Source organism: Myripristis murdjan, chromosome 8, assembly GCF_902150065.1.
Source record: "Myripristis murdjan chromosome 8, fMyrMur1.1, whole genome shotgun sequence".
NCBI classification, from domain to species: domain Eukaryota; kingdom Metazoa; phylum Chordata; class Actinopteri; order Holocentriformes; family Holocentridae; genus Myripristis; species Myripristis murdjan.
This window is the reverse complement of record NC_043987.1, coordinates 13,191,930-13,211,653: the sequence shown is the minus strand read 5'-3', so window position 1 is coordinate 13,211,653 and position 19,724 is coordinate 13,191,930. Positions and strand designations below refer to the sequence as shown.

The following is a 19,724-nucleotide window of genomic DNA, read 5'->3' as shown; positions in this document are numbered from 1 at the left end:
GGGGTTTACAGCCAGGTTCCATTTAATATACACTTAGCTGTGAATCAGCTGTGGAGGAGGTGCTCGGCTCGATTATTTTCCACCAACATCAGTCTCACGGTGATCAAACCCTCCTCGTCAAAATGTTTGATCCGGCTTCCACAGCTCGTCTGGCACCGGTTAATATCGCATCCTCTCCCCTATAAACTAGATCAGCTTCTCGCTTATGAGAAAAATATGGTTTTTTGACCGGGGCTCCTAACTCTTTATCGCTGGAAATTTACACCTGACCGGACCTGAAAGGCTCAGGTTAGGCCGGGCTGAATTTCTCACTTAATTTTGCGGGACTGTGTCGGCTGAGTGTTCATAAACATGACGAAAAGTAATGCTTTCAGTGATTTATCATGCAAAAAAAAAAAATACTTTGGTTTGGTTTGGCCTCACAAAAACTGGGACATTTATGTTCAGGTTTTCAAGTGTTCAGGCACAAATAAAAAGAAGTCTTCACCTGTGACCTTACACACTGAGGATATGAGCTGGGATGAAATCTCAAACTCACAATATGTAGTCTACCGCTCTCCTCTTCCTAAGCCTTCAAAATGTCTACTGTGTGCTCATAATATAACAACATTATTAGAGTTATAAAACACCAGGATGGGCTGTTTCTTCTGTGTTCACCCTGTTTATTTCCATTTTTCCACTGACAGGCATGTCTTTATTGAAACTATGAATCCCAACTAGCCTGGCGGTGAGAGACAGAAGAGGCTGTTTTCTCAATGTTTTCCTTTGATCCATGTGTACTGTATGTCAGCTCTACCTCTCTCTCCCTCCCTCCCTCTCTCTCTTGCTATCAACCCCCCTCCCTTTTCACCGTTGGTTCAAAGGTGAGCTTTATTGGCGTGACAGACGGGCGCCGTTGCCAAAGCCGCTCTGCTGTTGGATCAGCGGCGCATCGCAGCGGCGCAGGCTCCCCTTTATCGCCAAGCCTGTTTCTCTTCCCCTCACATTCATGTTCAAAAGAGCCTGTGCGGGCATGACGTGCTTTGACAGCTACTGTATACACTCGCCGTCAACACAGCGCACGAGAGCAGGACACCGAGCTTTTCTCCTCTTCCTCCGTATTATGTCTGCCCGCTTCCCCTTTTTTTCAATTCATCTGGTTCTTTGTAAACCCTGTGTCCGGTCGTGTGAAATCTGCTAATCGATTGTGACACTGATTGCGGTGCGCTGTTGTAGGGGACACACACACTCAGAGAGAGAGAGAGAGAGAGAGAGAGAGAGAGAGAGAGAGAGAGAGAGAGAGAGAGTGAATGTGAAGGAGTGCACGTGAGAGAGAGTGTGCACGTGCAAAAGAGAGAGGGTGAGAGAATGGGTGAAACAGAGAGAGAGAGAGAGAGAGAGAGAGCACATGCATGAGAGACAGGAAGCAAATAATGGATGGTATTGGATGGGTGGGGAGGGGCAGGGGTAGTGTTGGGGGTAGGGTGGGCTTGGTGGGGGGGGGGGGGGGGGGGGGGGGCATCATAGTGAATGAAATATTCCTAATTGCCAGGCTGGAGGTTGCTGGTTGCTGGTTTAACGCCCTGATGACTCTAATGGGCCTTTGTGTGCCATTTAGATATTGTTGTGGTTAAAAAGCTTTGGCAGCCACAGAGGACTCCTGTCAGGGTGTCACGTACAGGGGAAGGGAAGAGGGGCCACGTGTGTGTGTGTGTGTGTGTGTGACAGAGAGAGAGAGGGATAGAGCAAGAAAAAAAAGGTGCATGAATGCTTAAATCTGATTGGCTGAAGGGTGTCCATCAAAACTGTAACGTGACACGTCAAACCCAACATCTCAACCCACTGGCCGTCGTCTTATGATTTAGCTGCCTCCGTTATACTTTCAGTTTTCAATTTTCATTTTCCATTTCCTTTTCTTTTATTGCACCAGTGGAACATTTCTCCACACAACACACAAACACTGATACTTTTGTAGGTGTTTGAGGTCCAGGCAACACTTGGACCAATGCGTTCTGCCTTTCTCACTCCCCACCCGGCCTGTTTAACCTGCATAACTCATGCTCAGTAATATATAACATTCAGCTGTTATAAAACTTATTGTAGCCATAACAACAGTAAGCTAACAGAGCTAATCAGCTGCATTACGTTAACCTAGCGAGGTTAGCTGTTAGCTGCCACACCTTAAAACTGCTGTGCTAAAAACACAAAACACACATTAACAACACACAGTATCCCGTGCATGTATTCCTGTACAGGACGTTAATGGAGACGACAGAACGCCACTCCACTTGGTGTACATAGAGAACACAGACACACACATACACAAAGATAACAGTGGGGGAAAGAGGGAAAAAGTGAGACTTGAGGTGGGAGAGAGAAGCAGAGATGAGACAGAGTGAGCGTGTGTGTGTGTGTGTGTGTGAGAGAGAGAGAGGGAGGTGGAGACGGAGAGAAGCCTGGGATTTAGACTGATACAAGCTGAAGTATTCATGAGTCCGGTGGCAGGGTTTGATGCTGTCTCTCCTAAAGCTAAACAACTGTCACATCTCTGGTACACGCAACCCCGACTCTCTGCCCCCTTGTCTTTTTTAAAGCTCCACTGGCTCCACTTTGTTTCCGCAGCCACACACAAACACACACATGCACACACACACACACACATAGGGACGCGGGTAACCACAGTCATATAGCGAGAAGCGATCCAGTGGTGGCGCGGCGAGGATGTGTCTCTGAGTGTGAGCATCATAGGAGCTTTTGAGTGCTCGTGTGTGTCTTTCATGGAGCAAAAACAGGGTTAGCCAGGCTGCGGGGAGGTAAAACTGGAACGAGAGATGTGTGTGTGTGTGTGTATGTGTGGAGGGAGGTGATACAGACTGGCTTATTGTCTTAGCCGGTCTTCAAACATGTTCCGTTGTGGAAACACACTCCCCACCCCGCGTCACGCCAATAAAGAAGATTTGAATTTGAATTTTCATCAGTGTGAATGAAAGGAGGCCTCGGCAGGGGAGCTTCGCTTGCGAGGGACGGGACGGTGCAGACAAGGGAGGGTGGTCTTTGCAAAGAGGAAGACAAAAGAGAGAGGTAAAAGAAAGGGAGGCATCACCCTGTCTAAACGCTCTCCCCAGGACTTGTTTCCTGGTTATTTCGTTCTTCTATTACACACGATCGTTCCAGTGATGCGGTTTCTGCGTCTGCGGCGTCCCTGCCTCGCGCTCTTCCTCACTCCACTGTTGCTTTCTTGTAGGATCGGTGAACTAGGAAGTGAGGCTCAGCCCTACAGTTGCACTCATTAAGTCGCTCTGGATGAGAGTGCCGGCTAAATGCCTGAGATGTAAATGTAAAATGGAGGGATGGGGGTGTGGAGGAGGAGGGTGTGTGGGGGGGAGATAAAAGAGGGAGAGAGATGGAGAGGGCAGTCTTCGCTAGAGAGGAGTGGGATTGGAGTGGGAAGGAGGGAGAACAGAGATAGAGAGGGTGGTCTTGCCACTGACAGTGACTGAGAGCGAGCCTTTATCGTGTTGCCAGGAAAGGAACACAGAAGCACATATCAGCTGCACTCTCACTCTATTTTCCTCTCCTCTCTCTATCCCCCCACTCTCTCTCTCTCTCGCTCTCTCTCTCTCTCCCACAGACGCATACAGCCACACATGGAAGGTCAGGTGCTTGCATGTTAAACGGTTTCATGGCTTCCCTACATGCTGAAGGCAGGATTACAGCAATATTTCACTTTGTTTTAAATGCAACATGAATATTCCTGTATTTAACAATAAATGCCACTCAATTCATGACATTTATTTTTTTAAAGATATATTTTTGGATTTTTATATCACAATCCTGTTACCTCTACATATTTGAAAACAGTGTGTCTTCAATGGGGACTTCATGCTGAACCAGTGGGCTTGAGCAAAAATGTCAGCTAATAAAACATTTTGAACAATCAGCTCCTCTTCACACCAAATAAAACCGCCTTTCTCTGCCTAGCCGATTTCCCGTTGGTTCACTCTTTGCACGTCCCGCCCCGACGGCGTGTTTCAACAGGAAATTCATCAAATTACGGGAGCAAAATGTCATTTCATTATGACTTTAAACTGGTGAGTTATTGGCACTTTAGTGTCATTCATAGCATAATCAGAATCATTCAGCCACTGCAATGAATTGGTGCAGTTTGTGTTTTTTTTACTTCCTATTCATTTGAATGAAGCCGATATAAACAGCCTGAAAAATTAGGATCCTTTTAACATGCTTGTGAATGTATTTAGCAACACATCCTCCTTTTAAGGTTTTTCATGGTATTTGGATCCTCATTTTTAGAGAAAACTGTGCCCCGAAAACGCTGCTATTGAAGACTGTGGCCCAGGAATACTGTTTAGGTGAAATGCTTTGGGAGATTGGATACACTTGAATTTTGAAATAGTGAATTTGTTGTAATGTAAACCAAGGGTTAAACTGCAGAATGAACACAGACCCAAGACTGTTTTTATTTCTAAATAGCAGGGCTTGTAGTTCAATATGGTCTCAAACGTGTTCAAAGTAACTTAACAGGCTGTTTTCCTTGGCTTCATTCAAGTGCATTGGAAGCAAAGAAAAAAAACACAAACACAAACACAAGTACAAGCCGTTCAGATTGACTTGCGATCCTGGTGAGTAGCTCTGATTGTTTTACACGCAGTGTTAAAGTGCCAGCAGCCCATTCATTTACAACTAAATGAAATGTTGCTTTAAGGGTTAAATGTGATCCCAACCCCTGCTCCGTTTCCACCGCTGCAGATGAAAAAAAAAAAAAAAAAAACTATGTTGCTAAGGTGAATGGATCCAGATAGCAGATTTATTTGTGTGCATGTGAGAGAGAGAGAGAGAGAGAGAGAGAGAGAGAGAGGGAAGGAAAATGCAGCGTCGTAGTGTGAAGTGGCGAGACACAACCCCAGCATGATTGTGGCTCAGGGCCTAGATCTGACGGCACAGCACAGGTGCACCCTGGGATGTGCGCTAGATGGAGATGGGGAGCGAGAGGAAGGGATGGACGGAAGGAGGGAGGGGGAGTGGGAGTTAGCAGGGGTGGGGGGTCGGTGGGAAGAGAGGGAGGGGGAAGTTAGAGATGGTGAAAAAGAAAGGGGGGGAAGTGAGGGAATTAAGGATGGAAAGAGGAGGAAAGCGAGGGAGGGGCACGAGAAGCAAAAGCGGGAGGGAGTTACGGTAAAAGGGAGGGAGGGGGAATGAGGAGGGGAGGGGGTGAGAGTGAGGACGGGGTGAAGGGGTGGTGGGGGGGAGGTTGCGGGGGGGAGCAGGAGATTGAAATCAGCAGATATGACGGGAGTGGGAGATAGCCGAGAACAGACGGAGAGAGTGGTCGGGGAATAAATGGATTAATAACATCCTTCTTCTGGAAGTTACTACCCTGCTCAACCCCCCACACCCATCTCCCCACCCTCCACTGTGCCCTGACCCTCGCATGCCCCTCCCCAGCCCCCCCCACCCCGCCTCCGCCTCAACCCAGCCTCACCTTCCCCCCCTGCTGCTGTATCGCCTGGAGCAGGGGACTGTGAGAAACATGTCTGACCACAGAAGCCTGTTCCCCCTCCCAGACTCCCTAAACCACTTTACAAGCACCGCGAGACACCCTTTGGTGCGCCTAAAGCTCGGCCTCGTCACCATCCCCAACCCTCCACCCTCAACCTCACCACTTCTCCGGCCTCATCTCCCCCTTTTATTGAAGAACACCACAATATATTTATAGTACCATTCAGTATGTTTGGAGCAATCTTCCAGAAATTTCTCCCTGCAGCATAATTCAAAAACGGAACAAAGTAAAAACTAGTTACCAAATTTCCAGCTGTGAGCAACTCGGCAAATGAAAATAAAGTAATGGAAAATCATATCAAATCGCCATTAATAGCGCACGACGACAATTTCACAGCTAACACTGCTCAAGGCTTGCACGATAACATTTTGGACTTAAGCCAGCTTACAATGAAGAAGTCCGACAAACAAAATGCAACCAAGCAACTTGATAGAAATGAGCCAGTCTACTAACTAGAAAAACAGCTGCACCAGCAGTTCAAATGCACGAGTGGTTCATAAGCTCTCTGCAAAAGCTTTAGCTCTTTCTCTTCCCTCTCTTATGTTGACTGTTCTCAGGGGGGGAGTTTGCACAGAATTATGGGAAGGTGAGTGGCCAGAGTTGCAGACCTCTCAGATACTTAATGATGTTTTTTTTTTTTTGTTTTTTTTCAACGACCAGACATTATCCAATCAGACGAATAGAGATGATCTGCTTGATTAAAGTCACCCAGACACTTAACAAAATTAGCGTTGCAATATTGCATAATGAGTTAGTTTTTCTCCGACATTGTCACAAAATAAACAGGTGGATGGAGGCCATGATGTTGCCCCACAGTTGATGCAAGTCACTCTGGGTCTGTTTTTTTTTTAAGTGTGTGATGATGACACAACGTCTGCTTGAGGCTTGAGGACTTCTTGGCCTGTTGTTGGTGCTGTGGTCGGCTATAAGTTTCATTTTGTGGATGTCGAATATCAATGTAAAAATGCACTGACAAATCAAAGATCCATCAAAACTGAACCCAGCAGTGCCTGAGGTATGGAGTGTGACGCTCAAGGCCCTGTTGGCCTGGTGGTGGCGCTGTGACAGGCCAATCAGGTTTATATAGTCCCTTCTCCGCTCTGTCTTCGGGACAAATGCAGGAGCACAGAGGATAGTGGGTGGTGGGTGAAGAGAAGTTTAATTTCATAGGCTACATTTAGTCTAACATTCAGTCTGCATTTATTTTGTGGGCAGCTATATAATGAAAGCAAAGCCTTGCTGTTTATTATAGCATTTAAAATAAAGCCTAAAGAGTGTGAAATTGTAAAAAAAAAAAAAACTGTTACTGGTAATGTACCTTTCTGAGTCTGTTTTGTTGTTTGATGGTGTATTATACTTATATTTCCATGAATAGATGATGGGATGTCACGCTAAAATAAACCCGGTGCAGCGACAATCCATCTAAAATATCTGAGGTAAACATCAGGTTTGGATGTCAGCCGCTCAGAATCGAGGAACGAAGGCTTCTTTCCAGACGCACCGTTTCGTTTTGCACCGACGTTCAACAGTCATACGGGGATGAATTCAATTCATCATAGAAGACACAGACACACCAGTTTCTCCACCTACAGTCGCACCAGTAACACCAGTCAGTACACCAGAATGAATAGCAGCCTCAAGACACACCTGAGTGTTTACAAAGTAGTTGGCTAGCTCCAGTTGTATGTCCATACACACAACTGCGATTAGGAGCCACAGGGTCACGTCCTGTCACTGGAACTTGTCGAAAAGTGATTCTTGGAATCGTGGGAAATCATTAATGGAGCAGGCTGTGGAAAACCGGGCGCACAAAAAAGGTTTCACAGCGTGCTGGGCGTCACAGATTGATATCTAATGGCCCTTTAGTCCACAGTCATACATATAGCGCTCACACACACACGTACACACACACACACACATGTACACACAATGCTATTACCGTTGTACAAGGACCAGGGGACAAACAAGAGCAGCATTAGGGAAAGCATCAGACTGCAGAGGCCCCCACAGTGGGTCGTCTGCTAAACTTAGAGCAGAAATGGGCCAGAGAGAAGCGATCTGTGCGTGTGTGTGTGTGTGTGTGTGTGTGTGTGTGCGTCTGTCAGTGTGTGTGTGTGTGTGTGTGTCTCCGTGTTAAATGGTATTAACTTCCATTCAGATGCTGTCTGATCGTGTCAGGATGCAAAGCAAAACGCTTGTCCCTCCTTCTAAATGTGACTCCTGCTTGCTTCAATTTGTCCCCTTTCAGTTTCCTTTTCTAGCTTGCTTGTTTTCTTTTTCGATATCTGTGTCAATCTTTCTTTCTTTTCCTTCTTTCTTTCTTTCTTTCTTTGTCTCCATCCTTTTAATCCCACGCAGTTTATGGTGACTGTGACAGGATGTAGTTACATTATAATCAGAATCATGTTGAGGCAAAAATTAGCCAAATATTTTAATGAAGACCTGTGCTTTTTAATTAAGGTTCAAAAGTACTTAAAATAAGGTCATCGCTAATTAGGTGATGGTCTGACAAATGTGAAAGCTAATTAAGCTTGCGTGTGTTTGATTAAAGATAACTAGGCTTCCATGATAAGAAATGTGATGATGAGGCATGAGACGAGAGAAGTGGAGGGAGAGAACGATGGTGGGAGAAAGGCAGGGAGTGAGGTTTAATTGAAGCAGGGATGATAAGCGTGTACGTGAGGGAGAGAGAGAAAGAGAGAGAGAGAGAGAGAGAGAGAGAGAGAGAGAGAGAGGGGGAAGAGGTCGTCATCAATACGTAATGTCAGTGCACGTGGCGATGGCTGCTTGTTGTCACAGGTAGCCATTCTCTGTGGTCACAAATGAATGTTCCTCTGTGTGTGTGTGTGTGTGTGTGAGTGTGTGTGCGTGCGCCCGTGGCCGTGTTCACTTTAAATCTCCTGCCCACCATCTTTTAAATGCACTATATTCAAGCGAGGCCAGCTGTTTCCTCTTCCTGCCTCCACACCTACCGCTCTGCCTCTTTTTTTTTTCATCCCTCCATCCCCGTCCTCTTTCTCTCTGTCTCGCTCTCCCACTCTCTCGCTGGCTTCTCTTCCCATCAGGCAGTGCAGTTGCAGTCAATAGCAACCCCCCCCTCCACCGCCCCCCATCACCACCACCACCACCGCCACCCCTTGCTCAAGTTCAAAGGAGCCTTTATAGGCAGGATAGAAATATGCATTGCCAAAAACCTCCCAGCAACAGACACCATCATCTCTCTCTCTCTCTCTCTCTCTCTTGCTCTGCCTCTCTATCTCTCTGTCTTTGTCTCACTACTGTGCATTCTCTTTCTGTCTGTTTTTGCCTCTCCCTACCTCGACTTCCTCGCACTAAAAATGAGCTATAAGGCACTATATTTGTATATAGAGCACAGAATGCTTCGAGACGCGTTTGGGAATCTATACTGTTGCTAATGGAGTCGCAACCAGGTGCTCTGGTTTGTGCTGGTGCCGCTTTTCGCCCACGACGTGTCACATACTGTCCCTCCATCTCATGTCGGCCTTTCAGGATTAGAGAGAAAACTGCTTGATGCATGACTGATGCCCATTTGTTTGTTTTTTTTTTAAACATTTTTAATGGAAAAAAATGTCATCTGTTGGCTTCTATTTGTGCCAAAATGATGCCATTGAATATTTTGTTATATCTATATCTTGGTCTTTGTTCACTGCATTAGTTGGCTGTCTGTCAATTTCTTCTGTGGTTTGCATTTTATCTGTTTTCATCCGGGTTGTTAGTAGTTTTTTTTTTTTTTTTTCATGTCCATGGACCTGATTTTGCATATTTTGCCGTGAAAGTAGCGAGGCAAATGTAAATGACAGGACATACAGACAATCTGAAATGACAGCAGACATGGACCACCAGAAATGGCATATATGGAACAGATAAATGCCATTCTGGGAAACCTTACACACACACACACACAAACACACAGAATGAACTGACTGTTGTATATAATTCTGCATTGAGCGTACTTTCTGAATCCAAAATCAAAAATTTCATCGCAAAAGCCAATATTGCCAATGTGTTAGCCCGCTGACATGATTTTTAACAATGATCATTGTCTGTAAAAAAACAAAAGAAGAAAGAATGAATGCGGTAGACAGCTGGGCAGAAAGTATTTGGAAAAAAAAAAACATGGTTTATAAAATCAATATAGTTGCATCATTTTGCAAATTAACGCTTCATATAGTGACAACAGCAGAATTTTAACACAAATGGAGCCGCACAGTCAGCTGTAAGTTACAATAAAACACGTGCACTATATCATACATGTAACGCTTAAACAATTTGATGTAGATGCATTTGACCTGTGGACGTGCAAAACATTTCATTATTCTGTTCTCTTCTACGTTCCCATTAACGTGCCTCATGCGATTATTACACTCACAATCGTTTGTGTGTGGAGTGTGTTTGAGTGCAAGTTGTGTGTCTGAGTGAACGCCCAAGTATTTGTGTGCAACAGTGTGGCACTTTAACAGTGTGTTTTGTAGTGTGTGTGTGTGTGTGTGTGTGTGTGTGTTTGAGTGTGCTCTTGTCTCTTAAGTGTGTTTGGCTGTGTGCATGTGCGTTCAGCATATATATGTGTGTGAGTGTGTATGTGTGTGAAGATGGCGCATGTCCGTGCACAAGCTGGTGTGTATGCGTGCCTTTGGAAGTGAATTCAAATGTGTGTGTGTGTGTGCATATTCCAGTGCAAGATTGGAAGTGGGTCTATTTCTTTTGTAGTCACTGATGTGCCCCTGTGTGTGTAATTGAAATACCTGAGTTATTGACTCTCTCTCTCGCCCTCCAAGTCAAATAACTGCTCCAGGAGTGTGTGAGTGCACTCATTTGAAGGCTCTGGGGCAGAGCCGGCAACTATAGCAGGCCAAGGTCTCTCAACCATCAAGTACACACACACTCACAGACACACACAAATTTGAGCACACAGTATAAAGAGCCCTACTGATGCCAGACATGCACAAATACAGCCATGCAGACACCCACTTAGACACATGCAGACAAATTTAGAGGCACACACACACACACACACACATGCAAAGATGCAGACACACATGTGCTAAACTGCAGAAACTGACACATGCACACATGCACACACAGGCACACACACACAAAACACACACATGCCAAAATGGTACATTCACGCCCTGCACACTCTTTTGCCTGTCATTCTCTCTATCTCTTTCTATATCTTTCCTCTTGCTCTTACACACACACACACACACACACACACACACACATACACACACACAGCATTCGCTTAGAGGACAGCACATACACGTCCCCTCTCTCTCTCTCTCTCTCTCACTCTCTCTCTTTCTTTCGCTCTTTCTCTGACAGCAGCAATCCTCTGTGGTTGAACAACTCAGGCTTAGCCTCCTCCTGCCTAGATGGCTGGCTGACTGCCTGACACACACACACACACACACACACACACACACACACACACACACACCACACACACACACACACACACACACACACACACACACACAAACACCTCCTCTTCCCCACTCCTTCACTGACTTCTGGCTTTCTGCCCCCTTCACTGCTCGCTCGCTCCATACAGGATCGCAGCCGTCTGCCAGCCTGCCCTCTTCCTCTCTATTCATTCTATTGTCACCACATTGTCCTCTGCCTCTGTCCCTGCGGACACTTCAAATCTCAGCTACACTCTCTCCGCTTTTTACACGTCTCTATCTGTTCCTCTCGCTTGCTTAATCCTTTCCTCCTCCCCTTTAATTTCTCCTGTTTTTCGCCCCTCTCTCTCTCTCTCTCTCTCTTTCTCTCTGTGTCTCTTACTCTTATCTGTCCTCCCCTCTACGGTTTTTATCTGCTCTCTCTGTATCTCTTGCCGTATCTCTCCATCTCTCTCCCTGCTGTCTCCTTTGGCCATTCATCCTGGTTGTATTGTGCGGTGTAGTGTATTGTTGTCTCTGTACAGTAGCCAAGCGCTGACGTCAGTGGTAAAGCCACAGAGACAGTGACTGGCTTGGAAGTGGATTCAAAGCCTCGCTGCCTCGCTTTCTGTCTGTCTGTCTTTCGGTCTGACGGAGTCGGGGGCCTTGCTATCCGCTCCGGGCATTTTAATACCTGCTAATCGATCTCCCCGTGCCAACGGAGGTGTTAATGTGGCCGCACCCTGATTATAATGGCTGTAAATGAAGAGAGGTGTGCATCGGTTCGCTCTGCCCAGGGTTTCTTCTCGTTCAGTCTCTTTTTTCACCCCTGCCATCTCCTCTCCTTCTCCATCTCCCTCACTCTTCTCCTTTTTCTCTGTCATTTTCTCTAAGGCTAATGAAAATCCTGCAGACCTCTCGCACCCGGAACGAGCACACCGGACAGTACATTAATACTCTGAGGAAGAGGGGAGCGAGAGGGAGACAGAGGGAGTCAGCGAAGAGGAGTAGGAGAGGGGGAAGTGTATGGAGGATGAGTGGAGGGGAGGAGGGAGGGAGGAGTGGGGGAGCGCGGGAGGGTGCGGGAGTCTGGAAATTCAATTATAACTGTGCCCTGGCGGTAATTCCACTGGTATAAATGGGATGGCAGAGCAAGAAAAGCGATGGATAGAGATGGATGGAGGGCGAGAGAGCGCCAGCGAGAGAGAGAGAGACCAAGGAGAAATAGAAAGTTGAGGAACAAAGATACGCGGGGTTGAGGGTGCTGCACTGTATCGACGGGAGGGAACAGAGAGGATTTAAGGGTCAGCGATGGCTCGGTGCAGTGCCCAACACGGTGTAATGTATTACTCAACACCATTCCTACAGTGGCTCTGGAGACTGTACGCCGCACAAAACAGCCCGCACCATCCGCTGCTTTCAGGTTGGCTCAGAGACGAGCCCGGGACATCACAGTCTGCATCCTTATTTCATGGGACGATCCTGAAATGCACCCTGGGCTGGGAACATAGCGCTAGATGCAAATGTTGTATATTTCATACCACATGGTGTATTTTTCCACCACATGAATACACCACGTTAAAGCCATTACATCGTGAGGTGTATTCAGCTGTGGCAAGTGTGCCACGTGCGCTCGTGATGCACCCCTCTCAACATACCTCTCCAGTGGTATAGCCCTGATCTTATTAATGCGGAAACAAGGTAACGGATCGACCCATGTGCGTCTCCTGGGAGGGGAAGGTTAGCCTTTGATGTTGAGTGAAAGCACACAGAGAGTCCTAAGAAGCCAGGGAGATTTCAGCACCCTGCCTGGCTGTCAGCAAGGGCTGATTTTTTTTTTTTTTTTACTCACACACACACACATACACACACACATTCATACACATTCATGTGCATCACCTTTCACATACACCTACACACAAAGCACCAATGTACAAATGCATAAAAACAAAGGAGTTGGACAATCATGCAGACAGGCTCACACACACACACACACACACACACATTAAGCTCACATCGCAGAGCTGCGGAGTCTTGTCTAGACTAGCATTTCTCACCTACTCCCCCTCTACTTCTGTCCAGCTCAATATTCCATTTCAACAGTGGTGGTGAGGCGCAGGCTTGGATATTGGTCTGTACGTGTTGTTTATTGGGGTGTCTGTCTCAGACTGTGCTGCTGTTTTGTTTCAAGCTGCTCAGACAACCTGTGGTATTCTTGGCACTGTAACACTGTGCTCTTGGTTCAGTATCTCTTGAATTTCGATTTTGATTCCCCCGGAGAGTTGTCCTTTTATGTGTCATGTCTCCAGAAAAGGCTTGTGTGCTCTTTTCTTCTGTGGCCAGTAATATTTTTCAGCAAATGTGTATTTATCTTATACGTTGCAAGCTTTGAAATTGCATTGTTAAAAATCAATTAAGAAAAATAGATTAACAAGCGCAGCCTTGAGTTCCCAGAATTGGCTCCTGTCACCCCTGTGTACAAGCATATTAAAGGAGTCATAAAGGCAACTAATGAAAGTCATGACTGATGCCATTATGAAGCCAGTAGTGTCCCCTAGTCTCCCTCTTCCCTGTGAGTCAGAGAATGAAAGTGGTTAAATTAACGTTTGCACCAATAACATTATAAAACCAGTGACGTTCTTTACCCTTGCTCCTCTGTGTGCGAAGCCAACTAAATTAAAGTTCAGGCCAATATTGTTACATAACCATTTACACTCTGTTCCTTTGTTCCTCTGTGTGTCTGTCCTTTTCAGGATGACAACTCCATGTTCTTTCAGTTCGGTCCCTCCATCGAGCAGCAGGCTTCAGTCATGCTCAACATCATGGAGGAATACGACTGGTACATCTTCTCCATCGTCACAACATACTACCCAGGTTACCAGGACTTTGTCACCAAGGTAACATTACACACTTGCGACAACATGCGCAAACAATTACAAGTACAAGATGAATAAGTTACTGTTTATGATCACATTTATCATCAATCACAGCTCAGTGCTGCTGCCAAAACATGTTGCAAAGCATCCTGAATTGATGAATACAGACCCAGATTAAGTACTGGTATCAATAGTACTCAGGTTCAGTTCAGATGTAATTTCAATCTGACACAAGTAAAGGAAGCGCTGATATGATAACAAATTTAATTAACCACATTCTTGCAGACAGAATTATTTTTTGGAATTTATGCACCACATTCTGAAAACACCCTAAAGGTTAGTTTTTTTTCGAGAATGATTACTGGTTAGAGACTAATTTGATGAGGTTTAGTAGACCCTGGTATCCATCGACCATGATATGACATTTTCACTCTTGTAAAAGTCGTGCCGCAGGAGTGCTTAATGTAACTTCATGCCCATACTGCAGGAGTTACTGTGGAACTGTAAATGACAAAGTAAAATTATACCGGGCTTTCTGCCTTACCACCTGTCCTAAATGCAAATGTGTCAGTAAATGACAGAGTAGAATTATGTATACTTGTTAGTGATTCGCTTTAAGAGTTTTTGCTGGCAGGGTGGAAACAACGTCAGAAATAGCATTTAGACTGCCTGAAACCGATATGAAAGACATTCCTTTGTGCACGGTGCCAGCTCCTTTAGGTGCAGTGCACTGCCCTATCCATTAAATGGTATAGCTGAAACACTGATATTAGCATAAATGAAAAGGGAATGATTACCTTACTGCTCCGATCTCTTTTTGTCCGTCTTCCATCCAGATCCGTAGCACCATTGAGAACAGCTTCGTGGGCTGGGAACTGGAGGAAGTTTTGCTACTCGACATGTCAGTAGACGATGGAGATTCGAAGATCCAGAACCAGCTGAAGAAACTGCAGAGCCCTGTCATACTTCTCTACAGCACAAAGGAGGAGGCCAACCTCATCTTCGAGGTGGCCCACTCTGTCGGGATCACAGGCTATGGCTATACCTGGATAGTGCCCTCGCTGGTAGCTGGAGATGCTGACGTGGTGCCTGCAGAGTTCCCCACAGGTAGGAAATCATAATTGACAGCAGGATGAGGACTGGGAATTAAATCTAAATTGAATCCCATTTTCAACTGCCGTAATCTCACTGCAGAAAGAATACACTGAGAGACTGAATTTAGCTTATAGCCGGTATGAAAGCTGCAATGAAAAGTGAATCCAGCACTATTTGCTAAAGTAGTACATACACCATTTTCAAGTTCAAGTTCAACTTCAACTTCAAGTTTATTTAACGCCCAGTATCAGTGTTTACAGTCTCAAGGGGCTTTACAGGCCCACAAGTTTCTAACGAGCAGGCTGACACCCCCTGACTTAATCCTCACAGCGAGCAAGAAAAAACTCCTCCAAAAACCCAGTTGTAAAAGGGAAAATGGAAAACATCTAATATGTACTCAATTCTTACCATAAACAACAAATATGTGTGTGTACTGATGAGCTGAAATCAGAGGAATCAGAGCTCTGGTTTCTCTGATCCAACTTCCGAGCTGGATGACTGCACGTAAGTTCCAGTTTGTTTTTAAAAAGTCAGTTCACCTAAAAAAGAACTATGTTTTCCCACTTAACCCATAGTGCCCCCAGTGTATCCTTCCAGATAGTTTCTGTGCGATTTGGCTGGATTTTTTTTGCTTTGTTGAGCTCATACCATCAAAAATTGACATGTGAAAAACTCCATAACAATAACCATGACACAGGAAAGAGTTTTGTTGGGAACGATTTCCTGCCAAAAAACACTTGTAAACGGTATCTAACCACCTTAAAGGGATACAAACTAACTCGAGTTGCTATGGTTTCTTTGTTTTTCGGTGGGAAATACTTCCCAACGAGGATCGCAGCAGCCTGGAAACTATTTGGATGAAAAGATTGCACAAGGGTTAATCGGGAAAATATCTTTTTTTTAGTATTTTGTGTGAACAATTTCTCAGTTGAAGAGAACTCCGCATTAGTCCCTCACTGCCTTAATGCTCTGCTCTACAGGAGCGCTGCTCAGCAAGTACACTGGGGAGGTCACTGTAACATTTGAAGGTCAGATCTTGACCCAAGGTGACACCTAAGTTGGCGTGCATTAGCCACTCAACCTGCCCACAGTCTGCCGGACGCACATGTCAGACTGTGTAACCCAAAGTGACTTGCAGCACCCGGGGAGGGAAGACATTTTTAGAAAGGCCAGCTCCCAGTGGGAATTAAACCTTTAACCACTGGTGATGTTGCCTCTAAGAACCCAGGAAACTAATGGAACTTTCCACAGCTGCAGTCTCTATCAGTCACCGCTGGGAGGGTAAACCAAATGGCAGGTAGTAGATTTGCGTAAGACATATGAGCCTGGTAATTTGTTGGTGTTTGGCTTGTTGATTTACGGTGAAGGGGAGATATTACACTGCCTGTCCTCAGCAGTTTCTGGGAAATGGGTACCAGGCGGAACCAGAGATCGTTGCTCCGTTCAAACACCGTAACTCAAACTTTTTACCTCCGATCTCTTATTGGCATCCATGGATGATTTACTCTAAATTGGAGTGTGGAGTGTGCACTGTATGAATGTTTGTGCACCTGCATGTGTGTGTGTGTGTGTTTTTTTGTATCTCTGCATGTGCTGTATGTCTGTGTTTGTCTATGAAATATATCATCCGTTCCCATGTTCATTTGCGCTAGAAAATAATTGGTGTGTGTAATCAACTGGGTTGTATGTCTTTGCGAACACGTGTCTCTGTGTATGTGCAGATGGCTGGGAGTGTGTGTGTGTGTGCTTGTGTGTGAACAAAGCAGCGGCTAGGTGTGGATATGTGTATCTGTTTGTCTCTCTCTGCATGCACTCTCCAAATTAGGGTTCCACTCTATAAAGTGTGATATATCACCATATCAGTTATGTAAATCACACAATTTATTTGCTCTTGATTTACGTTGCCACGGAGATAATCGTGACCAGCTAATGTATTGCCTGGATGATTACAAAGTGGAGTTAGCAGAGTGGCTCTGTTGATGGGTGCACAAGACTCTTCTAGGGTCCTATTGAATTATAATGGGATTAATCATCCGGATGACAGAAAGTAGGCTGAATGACATTCACTTACATTATATGATGAATAGGATGCATAGTACATGGTGCTCAATATGTAACATAAAATAAACAGTAAAATGACAGATATTGATTACAATGAATTAATTGTATCTTGACTCAGTATAAACCGTACAATTTTCTAAAATAAATTATACAATATATACCTGAATACACATTCACATATGTCAAAAGTCATTCTTAAGTGCATTGCTGGATAGGATTGAGGAGATGTATGGTAGAATATTTCAGACAGAGTCAATCTTTGACAGTGCCAGTATGACGGAGGCGAGTTCATGATTTTACTCAGCGGCTTCAGACATGGCAGACTGTAAAACCTGCAGTGAACCTGCCTCACCCGGCCTTAATGAGCCACTAACCCACCTGAAAGCATTTCATTGTCATGGTTTTCAAGCTGAGAGTTTTAGTGTCCAATCATGGACTAAATGCTGCTTCAGAGGGTTTATTCCACATTGCCAAGAAAAAAATTCTGAAGGCTTGCAATTTTGGGGGGGATTTTGCTTTCCGGATTTTTTTTTTTTTTTTTTAAGCATGAGCACAGCCAAATTTTAGCTTAAGACCAACCAGCCTTCACCCCTGAGTTTCAGACTCAAAGTGTGTGCTTCAAATGCATGTCGGAAGCTTGTACACTCAAAGTGGAAAGTAAGGGGCTCCGATTTGATTAGTGTTCAAGTGCTCTGCTCTGAAATATTGAGTAACCATAGCAACCTGAAAGCATCAAAAGTGGATGGCGTTAGAAAGGTGTTTTTTTTTTTCAGTGTGTTTTATACAACTACAAGGACCAAATGTCGAACAGTGACTTTGTAGTTCAGCAGCAGAATAAAAAGCAGAGATTCTGCTGCCAGAACAGAAAGCATCCATTTATGCCTTCATGAAATGTCACATCGCAGAAATTCAGGAAATTTACCACTCGTAATTATGACTTTAAAGGGGCATTCATGTACTGCTAACTCATAAATATGGTAAATACAAAAGTTGGAAAAACCACACAAAGCCTTTTGTGGTCAAATTTAAATATACCAAATATCTACACAAAATATTGGATCAGTAAAACCCGTATTGGTCAAACCCTACTGCTGTCTAAGAGGCAGATGGGATGGGAAGGAGTCCATTATTTTATCTACAAAAGTGAGATAATGACCTCATATTCTGAAATTCCCTAGCTATGTAGGCACTAGGCATCCCCCCTTAGAGTTTCTCATCTTTGGGTCTCAACCTCAAAGTCATGAAAACCAGCGTGCCTTCAGCGGCAGTCAGCCACAGAAGGAGAGCCAGAAGATACCGTGGCACAGCATGTGACTGAGTGGTGGTGAGCGCTCGGGGTGAATCCAGCGGTTCAGGGTTCAGCAGAAGGTGCACACTAGCTGTGGGGCTAATTTGCTTATGAGGCACTCTTAATTCTTTGCACCATGTGTGATGAAGAGCCTCCAATTCTCATGGGTAATTCCACTGATGCCTTCTTTAAGTGGCGCTCTGGGGAACCATCTCACCTCCCACTCATCTCCCTCCTTCCCCTCTCCTACTTTTTTTTTTCTCTCTGTGCTCTCTCGTTCTGTTTTCTGTCTCGCAGTTTCTGCCTCCTCTGACTCTCTCCATGCTCTCCCCACCCCTTATTTTATTTTATTTTTTTCTTCCGTTTCTGTTTCATTCGCCTCGCTGTGCTCCCGGTGTCTTTCTGTCTGTGCCACTGTCTGACTTTCTCTCTACTCTCTCTGTCTCTGCTCTCTCTGCCGCCCCCCGCTCTCTTTCTAACAGCCTCTCTGTCTCTATTCCTCTCCATCATAGTTACACATTACTGACGCACAGACTCTGCTAACGTAACCACCCAATCTGACATCACTGACAATGATAAGCTGTTCCCAAAAATACCCAATGATGTGGTAGTTTTGCTATTACGTTCTCCAATCAATCGCCTGTGTGTCGCTACTCTGTGTCTGTTGTGTATGAGTTTGTCACTGTGTCTGTGGTAGGGAAAATGTTTAAACAGAGGCTATATCCAATTTACAGGCCAGAAAAAAAAAACACACACACACACACAGGCTTTGCCGCTGCCACATCGCTGCTCAGATATTACTTCCCCAGTTGACATGTCTGCGTTGTGACATTTTAACATGTCCTGAGAGATGTATGAACACACACACATCAAGCAAGCCCTTCCTCCACAGGAGTAAGCACATGGACAAGCAGCAGGTCCCAAGATGTGGAGCCGTGGAAACATGCGTGCACATAATATGCATCACACGCATAGACACAACATGCACATACACTGTCTTCCTATGAGTCTTGAGGAGAAAAAAGTGACTGAGTGTGTAAAAAGGAACGAGTGGGGGAGCGAGCGTTGAGGAAGTGTCAACAGTGTGTGACATTAGATGTGGTCCTGGAGGGCCTGAGCTGTCAGCGCTGAGGCCCCGCAGAGGCAGGCAGGTTGCCAGGCCGCCTGTCTATTTCTGCCCACTGACATGGTAGTGGACTGACTGACTGGTCATGTGCTGTCAGATCGCCACAGACTGACTGACTGACTAACAGATAGACTGACAGACTGAAAGAAGAGGGATGGATGGAGATGAGTGGACAGAGGGCGGGACAGACAGATAAAAAGGCAGGCAGAGACAGAGACAGAGAAATTGTGATGGAGACAGGACTGCCATCAGGGAGGGCTGTGTGACCCTGAGCCCAGAGGGGCCCATACAGAAAGATCAATTATTGGCCATTTTCAAA

At 45.3% G+C, this 19,724-nt stretch overlaps 1 protein-coding gene across 1 annotated transcript in view; it reads left to right on the top strand.

The window, feature by feature from the left end:
• The window catches only part of grin2ba (glutamate receptor, ionotropic, N-methyl D-aspartate 2B, genome duplicate a), an 87,032-nt gene that overhangs the window by 26,646 nt on the left and 40,662 nt on the right, over nt 1-19,724 (top strand). Inside the window, 2 exon segments of the mRNA XM_030058204.1 lie at nt 13,713-13,856; nt 14,672-14,942. Coding sequence (XP_029914064.1) covers nt 13,713-13,856; nt 14,672-14,942 — 415 coding nt within the window.